Source organism: Athene noctua, chromosome Z, assembly GCF_965140245.1.
Source record: "Athene noctua chromosome Z, bAthNoc1.hap1.1, whole genome shotgun sequence".
Classification (NCBI taxonomy): Eukaryota; Metazoa; Chordata; class Aves; order Strigiformes; family Strigidae; genus Athene; species Athene noctua.
In genome coordinates this window covers 11,444,711-11,461,441 of record NC_134077.1, presented here as the reverse complement: position 1 = coordinate 11,461,441, position 16,731 = coordinate 11,444,711, and the positions used below count along the sequence as shown (strand labels likewise).

Here is a 16,731-nt window from a genome sequence, read left to right as displayed (position 1 = left end):
CTTGTCACCCCACTGTCTGCAACCAAAGAGGGACCATCCCTCCTAAACCGGCTCCTGTCAGCAGCTCCCACAGACAGGGAACCACGGCACCCTTCTCTCGGGGACGTGACTGATTAATGAATTAAAGGAACGCCTCGGTCGGACTGGGGGTGCCCGGGCTGTCCCCCCACACCCCCCAACGCCGAGTCGGCAGGTGGGCTCCGGCGGCGCCGGGCCGCCAGGGGGCGCTGCCGGGCCCCGCCGCTGCCGGCGGCGCCGCTCTTGGACGGGCCGAGGCCCCGCGCGGGCGGCGCTGTCGGTGGCGGGCGGGGGGCGGCTGGCGGCGGCCGCGGCGGCCGCAGGTGGGACGGGAGGGCTTGGACAGGGGGGCGGGAGGGGGTGCCGAGGGGCGCAAGGGGCGTGGGGTGGCCGGGGCAGGGCTGGGGTGGGGGCTGCGCGGGGTGAGGGGGCCCGGGCCGCTCGTGTGGGGGGGTGGGGCAGGCGGGATTTCGGGGTGCTGGGCCGGCACAAGGGCAGCTCGGGTGTAAGGCGCAGGGACGGGGTGCTGCGTGGTGGCTGGGGCTCCTGGGGAGCTAGAGGGGGAGCAGGGCGCGGCGTGGGGGGTGTGCGAGGAGGTTGCGGTGCGCAAGGCGGGTGCCCGGGGCAGGGCAGAGGCCGGGGGGTATCGGGGGCCGGGCGGGGGTGAAGGGTGTTGGGGCGCAGGGACGGGCGCTGGTGGGGGTGGGACCTGGCCCAGCTACAGCCGCAGGAGCCTCATCAGCCAGCCTGTCCTTGCCCCTAGGATGCAGCGGTGGCCAGTCCTGCTCTTCCTGGCCTGGGTCTGCTTTCTCTTTTTTGCTGGCATCGGGCTTTTCATGAGTGGCTTCCTGCTCACCCGGATCGAGCTTGACAGCAGCAGTTCCTGTGCAGACCCGCTCCTGCCGCCGCCCTGGGAGAGGCAGGGCCTCCCGCCGGGCTCCTGTTGGGCACCCCAGCGCTTTTCCAAGGCAGTGCTTGTCATCATCGATGCCCTCCACTTCGAGTTTGCCCGCTTTAACCCAGCCAAGACCAGCCCACTGCCCTACGAGAACAAGCTGAGTTTCCTGCACCACCTCGCGACCTCCCAGCCTCACCATGCCCGCCTCTACCGATTCCGAGCCGACCCCCCCACCGCCACCATGCAGCGCATTAAGGGCCTCACCACCGGCTCGCTGCCCACCTTCATCGACGTGGGCAGCAACTTCGCCACCTACGCGATCCAGGAGGACAACCTGCTGGCACAGCTGGTGCAGAACGGTAGGTGGGCAGGGGTGGTGTCCTGCTGACACAGGACACGTGCAAGCTTCTGGTCAGCGCACACACGGGATCTTTATGCTTCTCTCCCTGGGAAGGGAACTGATTACAGCACCTCCACCCCATCAGCTAATTCTTTTGCCATACTCAGATGATAGTTATCTCAGGCAGAGCTGTCACACAGGCAGGGTTTCTCCATGTTATACTGGGAGTAAGAGGTAGCTGGGATTGTGGTTTCATCTTCTTTGTCTTCAAAGATGATGAAAAAGCATGTGAAAGTGGCTGTACTGATGGTGACTGTCACAAGGTCGCCACCAGTAATGTCTGTACGAAGCCAAGGGCAGTAAGTCCTGAGATGTTTGCGTTCAGGTGAGACGCATGATGAAGGAGGAGCCAGTGCCAGGTGTGCTGTGGGGGTGTCCCTCAGGCAGCAAGCCTGCCTGGCTAGCTGCCTGCTGCTTCAGGCAGTGACCTCATCACATTTTCTGTGTAGTTTGGTCCTGCTGGGGTGTGCTTAATGCAGCTGTAAAGGGCTTGTTAGAGTGGGATGGTGGAGAAAAGGGGACAGGGCACACTCTTGTGTCACTCAGAAAGATTCGGAGGCTTAGAGTGCCCTGGGATGAGAGAGTGTGAGTGGGTTGTCCGCTTCCCTGTGTGCGAGCAAGGTGGGCAGCTGCAGTAAATCATTCAAGGCAAAAAATACTGGTAGACTGTGCCAGAGCAGCAGCCTCAGAGAAAAGGATTGCTGCTCCCAGGCTGGAGAGACTCTGTGGAAACATGGAGGGCTGGCTGGTGGCAGGCAGGGCAAGTAGAGCAAGGGCAGTCAGAAGCATCAGTGGTTTTACCTTCTCTTTTCCGCGTATGAAAAGCTGCCACCGTTGTGTTTAAAGCCAGAGCCCAGGACTTGTGGCTTCTACTCAACCTCTGTCAGTGGCCATCTACTGCCTTGCATTTTACAGTGGGGTTGCGGGCCTTGGGCAAGAGTTTGTCTGCTTCTTGCTGCACCTCCGTAAGTGCTGCAGTTGTATGGGTGGGTACCTGCCTGCTTCCTGGTCTGTTCAACCCACAGGTCTTACTGCTGGGATGACGTGTCAGAGGTCAACGACAAGTTGTGAGGTTGGGCAGGTGGATTTGGTGGGGGGGGCACTTGTGGACTTAGAAACAGGGCTGGTCCCTCCCCATATTCAAACTCATCTATAGCCAGATGGTCATTTTCATTTTAGGTTGCTATTGCGCATGGGTTAGAGAGGAGCCAGCGCTCCAGATCCTGACCTGGATCTGCCCAGGCTCTTTGCACTAGTGCTGGGAACAGCATGACCCCGGTGGGCTCTCTGCTTTCATTAATTCCTTTCTTGATGACTCAGGAAGGAGAGTGGTCTTCATGGGTGATGACACTTGGGAAGGGCTCTTCCCGAAGAAGTTCTTCCGCTCGTATTTCTTCCCTTCTTTTAATGTGAAGGATCTTCACACTGTGGATGATGGGATCCTACAGCATCTCTATCCAACTGGTAAGCAGCTTTTCCCCTGCGGCCTGGGTAACCGCTTACGTTAGGTGGGTGTCCTACTGCAAGTTTGGGCTAAGACTGAAAAGGCTTTTCTGTTACGAAGTGGCACTAGGCAGTCACACACTGCTGCCTGGGGATTACAGTGATGATTTCCACAGATAATCCAGCTTTTGGAGCCCATCAGCTGTTTCTGTAAATACCCTTCCTCTGTTCGGGAAAGAGTGCAGCTTGATGGGACAAGGTTAGACTTCTTCATCTGTCCTAGAAATACACTGCCAGGATGGAGCAGGAGGAGCAGCTTAACTTTGACACGTGTCTGCCTGTGCCTGGGAAAGGCACAACAGTGCAGCTACCTGCTGGAAGGTCGGGGTACAGCACTGCTCTCAGTGGTTCCTAGTTGTGGGAGCAAGGTGAAGTGTGAGATTGTTTTGTGAATTTTAAGTGATTTCAGACTCCTCCCCGAGGTCCTGGGACTGAGAGGAATGCTCTTTGCTTTATCTGTATATGGATCTAAGTAAATCAGGGGTGCAGTGGCCTTTCATGGGGAAGTTCTTAATGCCTTGTGGGAGAACTACAGTTCATCGTGTAACTCCAAATATGTCGGGTTTTGTGTGTTGAGACCCTGAAACGGAGGGGAGGGGCCAAGATAACTTTCTAGCTAGGGACAGTGTTGGTGTGCCAGGCCTATATCCTGGTGGGATGCAGAGGGGCACATTGATGAGTCCAACCTGAAATATCTCCAGGGGAGGACTGGAGTTCTGGCTGCTGCTTTTCCTGAGCATCCCCTTGGTTTATCTCAGTTTGTGGCAGTTTGAGTTAAGGGTATTTCAAGGTGACCTGGGTGGCATTGGGCCATTCCCCTCCTGAGGGGTGATGAGCAAAAACCATGGATCCTGGAGTACTTGCTGGGTGTTTTGCTCCTCGCGGCATTGCATTCAGGCACCTGCAGACCTGGAGTGTGCCTCTGGTAAAATCTGCATCGATCTTGTCAGGGTGACAACAGCAGTTTCCAGAGGCAACCAGAAAGCTCTGGCAGGAGGATCCAGGTGCAGAGCCCGTGCCTGAATCCTGGCTAGTGTGTGATAAGGCTCCTCTTGTTCTGCAGTGGACAGTGGTGAATGGGACGTGCTGATTGCTCACTTCCTTGGCGTGGACCACTGTGGGCATAAACATGGACCTGACCATCCCGAAATGGCTAAGAAGCTCACCCAGATGAATGAGATGCTCAGGTGATTAGTGTGATGGTGGGGCATTGCCAGTTTGGCCTTTTCCTTCAGCCAGGCTGGTGGGGTCTTCCCAGGGAATTTACAGATGCAGAGGGCAGCAAGGGATGCTTACTGTGCCTGTTAACATGGAGAACAGCTTTGGCCAGCAGCAGCTGAAAACCTAGCTGTGGAGCAGCCTCAGTTACATAGACACATGTTCATGAGAGGTTTGGTTTCAGAGGTAAGTCTGTCTTCAGGTCTTGGAGCCTTGGTTCTCAACCAAACCATCGGGTGGTGGTGCAGCTGGAGTACAGCTGATATTTCACTCTTTAAAATGGAAATTGTCACACTGAGATTTGGCTAATGTTTGAGAAGCACTCGAGGACTCTGGCTAGGAAACGCTGCATTAACTGCACAGGGCAGGATGAGATCCAGAAATCCTGATCACACAGCCATGCCTCAGCCCAAAATGCTGTGGCTTTTGACTCTTAGGCCAGCTCTAATTTTTACTGCTAGAAAGAGTAGATAACGTGCCCTGATGCATCTGAGAATGCAGCGTATATCATCCTCCAGGGACAAATCCCCTCTTTTTTTCCTTAAAAGTAGGAGATTGCTCACACAACACGATGTGATATACAAGAGCCAAATAGAAGCAGCCTAAAATTTCTTCTCCTTGGGAATGTTTCTTCTGAATTGTTTTATCGAGATCCCTGAAGGCACTGAGGAACCAGACGCTGTTCACTGGGGACCTAAGCAAGATCAGTCCAGTGTCTCTCAGGGCTCTGAATTTTCAGTCTGATTTTAAAGCATCCATCGCCCTGGTGCCTGGCTCAGTTGTTACAGCTCTGTGCCAGCACTTCATTTTGCTCATATCCTTTCGTGGGCTTCACATCTGTGATTCAGGCGTGCTTGGTGGGGACGCGTGTCCTCTCCCACCCTGGGCTCTTTGGGCCCTTGCCCAGGTAGGAGTTGACCTTCCTTATCCCGGTGACAGGTCCTTGGTGGATCACCTGGGGAATGACACCCTTCTTCTGGTGGCTGGGGACCATGGCATGACAGAGACCGGAGACCATGGTGGCGACAGTGAGAAGGAAGTGAATGCAGCGCTGTTTGTGTACAGCAAAACACCCCTCTTTGTCACTGTCCCTCCAGAGGTGAGAAGAAGCTGATCCTTAGCTGTCACTGCCTGAGGTGGCATCCAGGGTGAAAACTGCATGCTGGGGTTACAGAGAGTAATGGTTCGATTGGGATTGTTTAGGTTGAGAGGAGTAGGTTGTCTGTCACCTTTTCTGAGCAGTGGAAAGGCTGACACAGGATGCAGGTAACTGAAGTGTTTGGGACCCATCTTCAGGCCCCTCCAGCTGCGAGATGTGTTTGAGTGGGGCCAGGTGAGCTGTGAGGCAGCCAGGGCTGTACCCAAGGACCTGCAGCTCCCAGCAGGCATCCTCCCCTCCACAGGGCACTCAGGAAGGGCACACTTGTGCGTCTGCCTTCCCCTGCATTTTTGCACTCCTGGCTTCCCCAGATTCCCCTCTGAAAGGAGATGTGCTCCCCGTCGTCCTCTAGCCCTAGTGAAAAGCCAGATTGCTGTTTTCTTCCCAAATTTCCAATTCCTCCCTGTCTCTCCAGGAGCCTGAAGCCGTTCCCCAGGTGAACCTGGTGCCCACTGTGGCCCTGCTGCTGGGTGTGCCCATCCCCTACAGTAACATCGGCGAGGTGATGGCCGAGCTCTTCTCCGGGGACGGTGATGCTGTGTCTGCAGCCTTGCAGCAGCTCTCAGTCTATCATGTCAATGCCAAGCAGGTATGGCCTACAGTAGGCCTCCCCATTGAACTAGAGAAGAGAAGGAATGGCTTTTTAAGCACAAACCTCTTCTGTTTGGTGGAGGTGGGGTGGTGACATGGTGTTATCTTTGTGGGGAACTTATTTTGAAGAGTTACCTCCTTGCAGCGTTTGCTCCAATGAAAGGTGGCACCGTTTTCCCAAAAGAGAAACAAGAGATATCTGTTTAGTGCTGTGGTGTGGAAAATACTGGCTGGGAAGGTGCTGTTTGCTTCAGGATGAGGGTTTGTCCCAGATGGTCAGAGGTGGATTTAGTAATTGAAGAGGCTGGTGGGTAGGCTGGTTCCTCAAGGCTGAAGATGACTAGGGGCAATGGAGATTCAAGAGTACAGATGGGTGTTTTGATGCTGCTTGTTTTGGAGAAGAAACTGTTAGTTAAAAAGCTATTCTAGATCAGTGGCAGGAAGAAAACAGTTACGAAGGATTAAATGAAAAAACCACTATCTAACAAGTGACGGTAAAGTAGGATAAGGGAAGGAACAGTTTACACCAAGTGCAACAAAATACAGAACCCCAAGAGCTGAATGACAAAATTTGAATGAGAGTGACTATACCAGCTATAAAAGAAGCCCAGGAAATGGAGCAGGCCATGTGCCAGGGCAAGCCAGAGCCTCTTTGGAGGACGTGAGGGCTGTCCTGAGTCTCTGGGCGTGCTACAGAACCAATTTGCCGCACGCGTTGCAAGGCCTGTGTCTCAGCTAAGTGCCGGTCTGCCTCTGAGGGACCCCTGGGTTGCTAGGAGCACAAGATTTAACACCTCCAACCCCCAGCCAGCTCCTCCGTGTGCCAGTTGGACACCACTGGTGCGAGTCAGTGAGGAGCTGGGGAGTTTACAACTGCTGATGGGAAGACAGAAATGTTCAGCTTCTCTGCTGTGTATTTATAGAGCAGCAGAGTGCTTTGTCATTTAAAGGAGGTAGTGTAAGTTACTGTCCGTTAGTCACTGAAGATAGTGATCATCATCTATTAGAAATTAGTTAGCCACTCCTGCCTGTTTAAATGTTTGCAGTCATCTGTCTAAGGAGGCTTCTGGCTTGATCACACTGGTGTTGAAGCAGCTTTTGCCTACCAGAGAGGTTGTGCAGACCTGTGAGAGAGCTGGTGCATATATTTGCTGTTCATGGGCAGGGGCAGAGTGATTCTGCCCGTGCTCTGAGGCAACTGGAAGGCATGTGTAGGTATCAGTGTGTTTCAGGGCTTTAACAGATCTACACTGCTGAGGAACTGTGTGTTTGTATGGGTGCCCTGCCCTGGTAACGTCCTTGTTAGGACTTCTTTTATGACTTTATGATCATGGCTGCCTCTGTTCCTGTCCTCTTGCAGTAGGAAGCAGAATGAGCTTTCCTTAGCCTATGGTACAGTGGGTTAATGTGCCTGTTTTGAAGAAGAGAGAGCAGTTTGATTTGATCTGCTATAAGCTCTTTAATTTGATGTCTATCCTCAGACAAACAATGTAAAAGTCAACATGGAGTGCATATTAATAGCTAGTAATGACTTGAACTTCTGAGGGGTATTTGCCTTATTGTTATCAAAGGCTCTATGTGAAGACCCCTGGTGATGCACAGTGTTGCCAGAGGTGCACTGGCAGGTGAAGAACTGAGAGGAGTCAGTGTGGCTGTTGGGATGGATATGTCACTTGAGAGGGATGTCACTTTGGCAGAGGGCTTGTGTTTCCTGCCAGTCATATCTTGGATTTGGGTGACCAGCCCTGGGTGATGCAGCTGGGGATGGGTATGTCCTGGCAGAGGTCGGCAGACTGAGGCTGTTTCCATTCTGAAGGGGCTGTTTGAGGCAGTGAATCCCTGTCCCAGAGCAACTGCCTGACCCCGTGTCCCTTCTCCCATAGGTGGATCGCTTCCTGCACTCCTACTCGCTGGTGGCTCAGGACCTGCCAGCAGAGCAGCTCCAGCATCTGCAGCAGCTCTTCTCCAGTGCCGTGGAGGAGCACACTGAGCTCTTGGCCCAGGTGCAGGGGGCAACGCTGGTGCCTCCAGAGCTGGAGTCCAGGCTAGGAAGCCTCATCAGCCGTTTCCAGCTCTACCTGCGAGAAGCACGGGCCCTGTGTACCCAGTCCTGGGCCCGCTTTCATCCCCTGCGTATGGTGGGGGGCTGCACCCTTATTGCCACTTCCTGCTTGCTCTGCTACATGGCCTCAGAGCTAGCTGCATCATCAGACTCTTTCTATCGCAGCTGCCTCCTGTACCCACTGCTTTGGGGCCTCATGGTGGCTCTTTTGCTTGGGCTGGCCCATGCCTTCACCCAGGAGGGGCTGGATCTTCTCCTGGTGTCATCATGGGCAGCTGCTGCTTCTCAGCTGGGTTTTTTCTGGCACTGGTGGGGCCAGCATCCCAAGCGAGCCCGTTTGGTGGGCAGTCAGCCACCCTTGGCCAGTGCTGGCCTGAGGCAGAGGCTGCGAGCATGGCTGGGGCTGGCTTTCCCCATGGGCATTCTGCTCTTCCGCTGCGGAGCGATGTTCTCCGATAGCTTTGTAGTGGCTGAGGCCCGGGTGGCCCCATTCCTGCTGGCCTCGCTGGTGATGTTGCTAGTAGGGAAGCTCCACTGGGACGGTCGTCTGACTGTACCAGAAGGCCCCAAGCAGCAGTTCCTTGGCTTTTCTTCTTACCGGAGAGAGATCTGGTACCTGCTGTGCCTCGTGGCCATGCTCCTGGTCTGTGTGCGCCTCTCCGGTTTCTTCCACCAGTGCCGCGAAGAAATCCCTCAGTGCCGGCCCTCTCTTTTCCTCTCCCCCCTTGCCAGCCTGAGAAACACACGGGCCAAGAACCTCTTCTACCTCCTGTGCGTGGCCTTGCTGGCCGGGCTAGTCTATGCAGTGCGGAGCTGGCTGCGACACTACGGCAACCTGAACAGCTCGGACCCCCTCGTGCTCTTTGTGCGCTGGGGTTTCCCACTGGTGGTCCTCTGCATTGCTTGCTACTGGGCCGTTGCCTCCAGCGCTGACGATTCTCTCGGCAAGCTGCAGGAGCTGGTGCAGGTGGCAGTTGTTGCCTTTCCGTGGGCTGTTTATGGGCTGGCGTCCGTGGGGCTGTTGCTCCTGCTGTGCAATCCCATGACGGTGTTCGCGAAGGACACGCGGGAGTCGGCAGGATCCATCGTTACTCCCTACCTGGGGGTTCCCACCTCTGAAGTCGACTTCCTCCACGTCATCCCTCAGATCTACAAGAGGATGCAGGAGTCTCAGAAGAGCCGCCTGGAGCGGGGCAGTTGCAGGGCCGCTGTTGCAGCGTATGGGCTGGGCAGCGTGTACTCGGCAGCCCTGGTCATAGCACTCACCCTGCTGGGCTTCCTCCTAATGCTTCTGCACAATGAGCGGCTGAGTCTTGCCTTCCTGCTCCTCTTCCTGGAGGCCTTCGTGCTGCTGCACATCCACTCTCGTGCCAGAGGCCTTGCTGGAGACGCTGGTGAGTCAGGGCTCAGTAGAGCATCCTCTGGATGTGTGACATGGGCCATATCTCCAGTGGGAGAGGTACCAGCCAGTCTCTGCTCTTGGGGAACAGCAGTGCACTGGTCCTCAGGGGATCCTCTGGGTGTTTTTTAGAGCTGCTTAAATCTAGTAGAAGAGCGATGCATGCAGCAGGGATGTAATGTGGGAGGAGGAGTCCTTTGTGTCGGGGGAGGGGCCTCTATACTTCTCCCTTCTCCCCAGCGTGTGAGCAGCTGACAAACCCCACTGCTGCTGACAGAGTCCAGAATCAGGGCGGGCAGCAGAAGGAATGCCTGGCCCCTCACTGCATCTGTGGTGGGAGCCTGGCTGGTTTCTGTCTCTCAAAAGAGAGAGCATGGAAAGGGAACCTTGAAGAAAAGTCAATAGGCTTTTTTTGACTGTGAATTTGTCTTGTTCCTTGATGCTGATCTTTCTCTCTCTCTTTCAAAATTTTTTTCTCAGAGCCTTTTTCAGTGCCCTGGTATGCTGTCATCTCCTGGCTCCTTGCTGCCTCCCAGTTCTTCTATTCCACAGGCCACCAGCCCATCTTCCCAGCCATCCACTGGAATGCAGCCTTTGTGGGCTTCCACCTTGACCACAGCACAAACCTCCTGCCTGCTGTCCTGGTGGGCGCCAACACCTTTGCCTCCCATATCCTCTTTGCAGGTAAATCAATATCTTCCTGGTCTGTTGAGCCTGAGCAGATGTGGCTTCCTGCTTTGCCTCGTGTGGGGGCCTGCAGGCTGAGCACGAGGCAACGAAGGCTCCGGCACCGGCTGAACAGCAGTGTCCTTGCTGTCCCCTTCTGGGGCCGTGGAGCTGTCTGTGGCCTGCAGGCTCCATGCAGTTGTGCCTGACCAGCAAACTGGAGCTGGGGTTATGCTTCCTGCACGTCCAGGGCATGATGGCAGAGCCTAGACTGCTCCTCACCTCCTGGGCTCCAGTAACTTCATGTGCCTTTGTCCTTGAGGTAGTCAGCTGCCCTCTACTCCTGCTTTGGCCCTTTGTGTGTGAGATGCCCAGCTCGCAGAAGAAGAAGCCCAAGAAGGAGCCCCGGGAGGAGCTGCAGGAGGTGGAGGAGCACATGATGGAGATGAGGCTCCGGGAGTCCCCAGAAAAGTTCTCCACTGCTCTGCTGCAGCTGGGGCTGAAGTACCTCTTTGTCCTTGGGACACAGGTATGGACAGAGGCAGGGTGTCTGTGGAGAAGGCTGTGCAAGAGGAAAATGGGTTGCTATGAGAACCATGGAGCACTCTGATGGGAGAAGGGGGTCAGCCAGGGTGCAGACAGGCCCAGGGGTGATAGATCCTCTTCTTAGTGATGCCATTTGATCTGTGCTTTGGGAAGGCTCCAGCACAGAAGCCACAGTACAGATTAGGCTGCTTTTTGTACCCATCTGCCCAGAATGGCAATGTCTGTTCAGAAACTGCAGGGTTGTAATCCTGCTCCCCCTCTTCCTGACCACGCCTATTTATTTTTCACCAGCTCTGGTTTTCGTATGGTCTTGTGCTGTGGTGATGTAGGGAGCTAAACACCAGCAATTTAACCCCATGAAAGAAGCGAATCGCTTTCCGGGGTTTAGCCCTTCAAATCATTCTCCTGTGTGGTCAGACCAGAGACAGTGCAAGGGAGAGGGCAGGCTGTGCAGCAGGATTGCAGGGGTGCCCCTCAGTAGTCACGTTAGTCACAGTGTGAGCTGTCCTCTGAACTGTCCCAGCCTGGCCCCGGGAGGGCCTGTGTGTACCCCAAGCTGCTTGTGTTCCCTGACCTGAGGACATGATGGAAGGTATCTCTTTGGGATGATTATTTCTGATGTGTCCTGTACCAGCCTCTCAGGTGCATGCAGTTTACTACCACCTTCAGATGTGAACCTACTGCCCAGGAGGTCTCTCCAGAATCACTTGTAATTTGTTTTTCCTCATCTCCCCCACAGCTTCTGGCCTGTGTTTGTGCAGCTATGATCCTCAGGAGGCACCTCATGGTCTGGAAGGTCTTTGCCCCGAAGTAAGTCCCAGGAGTTGCTCTGATACTGGGTTAGGGCTAATATTCCTGACATGTTGACTAGAATCTGTAGACAGTAATGTTGGAAGAGACTCTGTGATTGATCTCCTGACTTCTTACCTAGTAGAGGCTCTAAGACCATCCTTAACTAATTCCCGCTTCAGGTTCAGAAGCTGGACTTGAGCTAGAATATAGAAATTACTCCTTATCTTGATTTGCAAGGACACACAGAGCCCACCTGGAAGCTGAGAACATTCAGGGCAGAGAACCAGAGGTGGGGATACCAGACCAGAAATGGTAAACCCAGAAATGCTATACTAGCAGACCTTTGGGCTAGTAGGAGTGTGGGGTGGCCTCCACCTCTGAGGGGTTCAAAATCCCACAGGAGTGTTGTCCTGAATGGCCTCTAAACCAGAGGGCATGCTTGACTTCCAGGTTGCAGGCAGCAGCTGCTGGAGAGTGAACGTAATGCAGGTTTCAGGATCTAGGGTGCTACCAGCCTCTCACTGTCTGGCAAATTAGTCTTCTGGGAGTGAGGGTAGCAGCCTGTCTTTACAGGCATGCTGGCTGTGTTATCCTCACTGCGTCTGTTGTGCCTGCAGGTTCCTCTTTGAGTCTCTGGGCTTTATGGTGAGCAGCATCTGCCTCCTGCTGGGGATCTCCCTGGTGATGCGTGTGGACTGTGCTGTCAGCACCTGGTTCAACCAGCTTCAGCTCAGGTAGCGTTTGAGATGTGAGGAACCTGACCTGCTCGTCGGCCAAGGTTGTGTTTGTCTCCTTGCCTCCCTCGGGCCAGGAAGGATACATGAGCCACCAGCAGTGAGTGCCTGCCGACAGCAGTCTGGGGTTATCCCCAGCTCCCTGCCTCAGCACTGCATGAAAGAACCAGAGCCAACTGTTCCCTGCTCATTGCAGTGGTGTTTCTCAGCAGTGGAGGTCAGAGCTCTCTCTGGGTGTTTGTTGGCAGCAGAAGGACTCTGCTGCAGGAGCCCAGGAAGAAAGAGTCCTGAAGTGCTCCTCTGGAGAAACACCAACCAGGGTTCTTGCTGCTACTTTCCTGACAACTGTCCCTACTGTGCAGCTGTCAGCTTCAGTGGCTGGCAAGGTGTTACCTTGTCTCTGCAGAGATAGTGACTCATGGGAAGGGGCCTGCTGAGCAGGGGAGAGGAGGTTGGGAGGAGAGGGAAGGTCCTGCAGCCACCACTTCTCTTCACGTGCTCAGTTTTCATGCTGAAATCCAAGTGTACGTGGTTATGCATGCATGGTTCCTGGGGTCTTGGTGGCAGCTGCTCCTCTGTGAAGTCAGTTGGTTGCTCTGTAGTAAGGCCCCTCTTGCCCTCTGCTCGCTCCCATTTTCCTGGTCTTCCTCAGCCCTACAAAGGGCAGAGGGGGGCACTCTGGGCTGCCTTGTACAGCCTGAAGCAGGCTTAGCTTGTTGAGGGGGTGGTAGCATGGAGAACTGTATCACAACCAAGAAACTCTCCACCTGTGGTCTTGGCCTGTCAGTGTCCCTGTGGGCAAAGCTGTAGCAGCCAGGGCTCCCGATCTCTTCTTGATTGTGTGCTGCTGGATGCCAGCTGTTGATTGTGATCGGTTGAGATGCAGCAGGATGTAGTGATGGAACGTTGGCTTATCCCTGTATTGGGTCTGGTCAGGAGGGAAGGGAAGTCTAGAGTAGCTGTCCCAGCTGCAGGAGTGGCCTTGGTGTGAGCTGCGCTACCAGGGGACAGCTGCTTGAAAACCCTGACCAGGCAACAACTCTTCTGGGAGGTGGCTTAACTCACTGGTGTCTGTGTATGTGCTGGGACTTCTGTCACCTTGAAGGGACCCCCAGCACTGCAGCCGATGGCATCTGTGATCCCATATTTGGTGCTTATCTCCCTCTTGACATTGGTGTTCTGCCTGAGACTTCATGCTGCAAGTGAGCTACCCCAAACACACCCTTGACTCCTCACAGTCAGGAGACATTGCATTTCTTTCTTCATGGGCAGAGATAAGAGGACAGTTACCATGGTGCCTGGCCACATCCCAGCTAAATTCCCCCTGCAGTTCTGATGGGAGCTGGGATTCCTTACTGCCCTGAACCACTGTGTGGCATTACTTGGTGCTATGAAACCTTTTGTCTCTTTCCCCTCTGGAAATAGGTGAGGACTGCTTGCCTGGAATTCCTGTGCTGATTTCTGTTCTGATCCCGTTTTTTAACTCAAGCACCATGACTGCCCCTGTTTTGAGTTCCTTACTGCAGACTGCTAGTGTAATTCCACGCTCTCTCTTCCTCTCCTCTGCCCTGGAGAGGCCCGTGGAAAGTATCTCATCACTTCTCTCATCATTTCAGTTCTTGCCATTACGTCTAAGTGCCTGGTCATTGTGGAAAATAGCTCTTGAGGGCAGGTTTAGTTTTTTATTTTACCCCTGCAAGATGCTTGCTCAGGTGTTAGGGTGCAATTCCAGGGAGGCGTAAACTGCTCCAATTTTGGATTTCTGTGCTTGGCTGCCTCCTGACCTGATGGCTGTGCTCTCCCACCTCAGCCTTGCATCTCCCCTGCCCTGTGGGCCTGTCCTGCTTAGTTTCACCCAACAGAACCAGGGACTAGTTTGTAGCTGGTGTGACTACCCAAGCTGCCTTGCCACCTGGATGCACGCACACCAGTGCTAGTGCAAGGCAAGGAGGTTAGTAGCATGCGACAGGAAAAGATGGAAGGGGTAGGAATGCATCAGCCCACAATTAGATGGGCTTAGGCAGTCCCACCCTTAAAAATAGGTTATTTGCTGTATACTGTGATTCCTTGGTGGCCAGATGGTTCTCGGTGCTGAGGGGGACATACTGATGGGTGAGAGATGCATCAGTGTGCAAAGGAGGAAGGGAATGGAGGTAACAGCTGCCCAGTGAATTTTCATTCAATGTGAGGTTAGTCTAGATAACACATGTCGCTAAACCACAAGGCTGGAGCCCAAGTAGGTCTTGTTGTAACGTGGTAACCTGGTCAGGAGCTTGCTGCCTGAATGTAATTGTGCTGGCAGAAATCTTTATGGTCACTAATGCTGTAGAACTGGCCCCTGACATCCCCACAGCTGCCATCCAGGCCCCTGGCCTTCCTTTTCTCCCAACTCTGGGACTAGTTCCTCTCTCAAGAGTCACTGTAATGCTGCTGAGCCTTCCTGTGCCCATTGTTCGTGGTCAGAGCACTCAGCTGGCGCTTGGGCATCCTCTCCTCATCCCACCATATCACCCCTCTGCCTCGGGGGCCATGGCAGCTCAGAGGGGACAGCGGAGCTGCAGCACCATGAAAACATGCACACTTAATAGAATCACAGAATGGTTTGGGTTGAAAGGGACCTTGGTTCCAGCTCCCCTGCCATGGGCAGGGACACCTTCCACTAGACCGGGTTGCTCAAAGCCCCGTCCAGCCTGGCCTTAAACACTGCCAGGGAGGGGGCAGCCACAGCTTCTCTGGGAAACCTGTGCCAGTGTCTCACCAACCTCATAGTGAAGAATTTGTGTCTTATATCTAACCTAAATCTACCCTCTTTCAGTTTAAAACTCATCCTATCACTACACTCCCTGATAAAGAGGCCCCCCTTTAAGTACTGGAAGGCTGCTACAAAGTCTCCCTGGAGCCTTCTGTTCTCTAGTCTGAACAACCCAGCTCTCTGAGCCTGTCCCCATCTTGCCGAAGACTAAACAAAACTTCCAGTAACAAAGCTGCTTGTATGTTCATGTCACTGCAAAGACACCAAGGAGTGCTAGCTGCTCGGCCAAGGCAGAGTGGCAACTACACCAAAGAATTCAGATTCAAGAAGATGAGTTTTCCAAGGGCTGGAGATGCTCTTGCTTTCTTTCACTGACTATTTCAGACTTTACCAGCCTTCCCCAGCTGCCCTCAAGCTGGTTGTTTAGCTGCTGTTCCCCCGAGTGGGCCAGAGATGACAGAGTCGGTGTTGTTCCAAGGCTTGGCAACCTTGGAAGCAAGACACGCTGCTGATACCAGAACAGACATGGCTGTGTTTGCTGATTTAAAACCCCAAGGAGAGTCCAGAGGAAGGTATCTGCTGGTCCAAACCAAGGCTGTTTGGGAAACCTGGTGTGCTGGGGAGCAGGCTCTGCCCTACATCGCCCTGTTGAGGTTGTCACGGGAGCCTGCTTGGTCTTTCCCTGCAGCACTGATTCCAAGCAGTTTGTTTCTGATCCCTGTGTTACTTTGCTGAGCGTGACAGAGGACATCTCATCCTCAGCCTGCTCAGCAGGGTGGTTTCCATCCTGCACTCCAGAAGGCTGCTGCACTTCGGACATTGTGTGTGTGCTCCTTGGCAAGGCTCCTGCCCAGCGCCCTTTTCCTCTGGGCAGGGGAAAGAGCTCCATGGGGAAATTTCCCTGCCTCATGCCAGTGGCAGGACTGTGTGCCCGGTGGTCCTGGCACGGGGCAGGGGTGGAATTATGTCTCACTTGTGCTGCCTGGGAAACAGCAACTGAAATCTGCCACCACTGCAAAAGTTTGTGGCTCTTGGGAGCATCTCCCTCCTCTGATCTGTGGGGCTGGCGCTGCGCACACGGCCACCACAAGGGATGGCACTGCTGGGGGGAGGTCAGGGCTCAGTAGATCTTCGTTCCCACACCCCTCGCTCCATCCCATCTCTCTCTGTTCTTCCTTCAACACTTCAGGCTCCTTATTTATGCCAAGGCACAGTCATGTTTTTGGTGTGCATGTCTCCCCTTCCCTGAGGAGCAGGGCTGGGGAACTCTGCTCTCTCCCATGAGCTCTGACTCGACTTGCCACGTGGCTTGGAGTGAGATTGTTGTTTTAGTTTTTGTTATTAACCTTACTGTGCCTCAGTACCCCATTTGGGATAAAAAAAAAGGGGATGGACCCAGTTCTGGAAAGCAATCTGGGAGCTCTGCATTTAGCGTGGTGCTACGCTTTCCTGGGTATTTCTACATATCTGGCTGTTAACGCTTTTGTTCCCAAGTGATGCTTGAGTCTCTGCTAGGAAGTAGAGCCTTTTTTCTTTTTTTAAAAAAAAACAACAAACCCAGCAAGTTGGCATCACTCATTCACCCCACAGCTTTGCCTCCTGCCTGCTGCAGTCTGCAGCGCTGGTCTGTCACTGACCTACTTCGCTGGGGGCTGCGCCGTGCCTAGCGTGCTGGAGGCAGCCGGAGAGGGCTTGCTTCGTTATTAAATGACTAATTAATTAATCGGGGGGCGTGCGGGGGCGGAATTCGCTGTCCGGTGGTGGTGCAAGGCTCTGCGCGGCTGCGAAACAGATGTCTGCAAATAAAACCGTGAGATACGAAGCGGGCTGTGGTCGTCTCCTCCTTCGCGTCCCCGGTTCCGGGCCGCGGGCAGGCGGGACCCTCCCCCGGGCCCGGCCGGGTTACCCCCGCGGCGGCCGGCGCCTGCGCCCTGCGGAGAGGTTTGGTCCTGCTGGGCTGGCGCCACCCCGCTTCAACACGATTCGTTGTTGC

General features: G+C 54.4%; 1 protein-coding gene across 3 annotated transcripts; it reads left to right on the top strand.

Annotated features, from left to right (window-relative positions):
• Positions 1 to 149: 149 nt before the first annotated feature.
• On the top strand, positions 150 to 16,560 carry PIGO (phosphatidylinositol glycan anchor biosynthesis class O). 3 transcript variants are annotated; one of them, XM_074931727.1, is made up of 12 exons: positions 150 to 193; positions 782 to 1,275; positions 2,637 to 2,780; positions 3,883 to 4,006; positions 4,977 to 5,136; positions 5,612 to 5,785; positions 7,671 to 9,243; positions 9,729 to 9,932; positions 10,241 to 10,443; positions 11,200 to 11,270; positions 11,870 to 11,986; positions 12,196 to 16,560. In XM_074931727.1, the coding sequence occupies exons 2-12, from the start codon at positions 783 to 785 to the stop codon at positions 12,275 to 12,277; spliced, it is 3,345 nt and encodes a 1,114-aa protein (XP_074787828.1). In that variant the 5' UTR covers positions 150 to 193; position 782; the 3' UTR covers positions 12,278 to 16,560. The 3 variants fall into 3 exon arrangements, with proteins under 3 accessions (XP_074787828.1, XP_074787829.1, XP_074787830.1); XM_074931728.1 differs by having other exon boundaries at positions 11,870 to 16,560; XM_074931729.1 differs by lacking the exons at positions 11,200 to 11,270; positions 11,870 to 11,986; positions 12,196 to 16,560 and having other exon boundaries at positions 10,237 to 10,425.
• Positions 16,561 to 16,731: the final 171 nt, after the last annotated feature.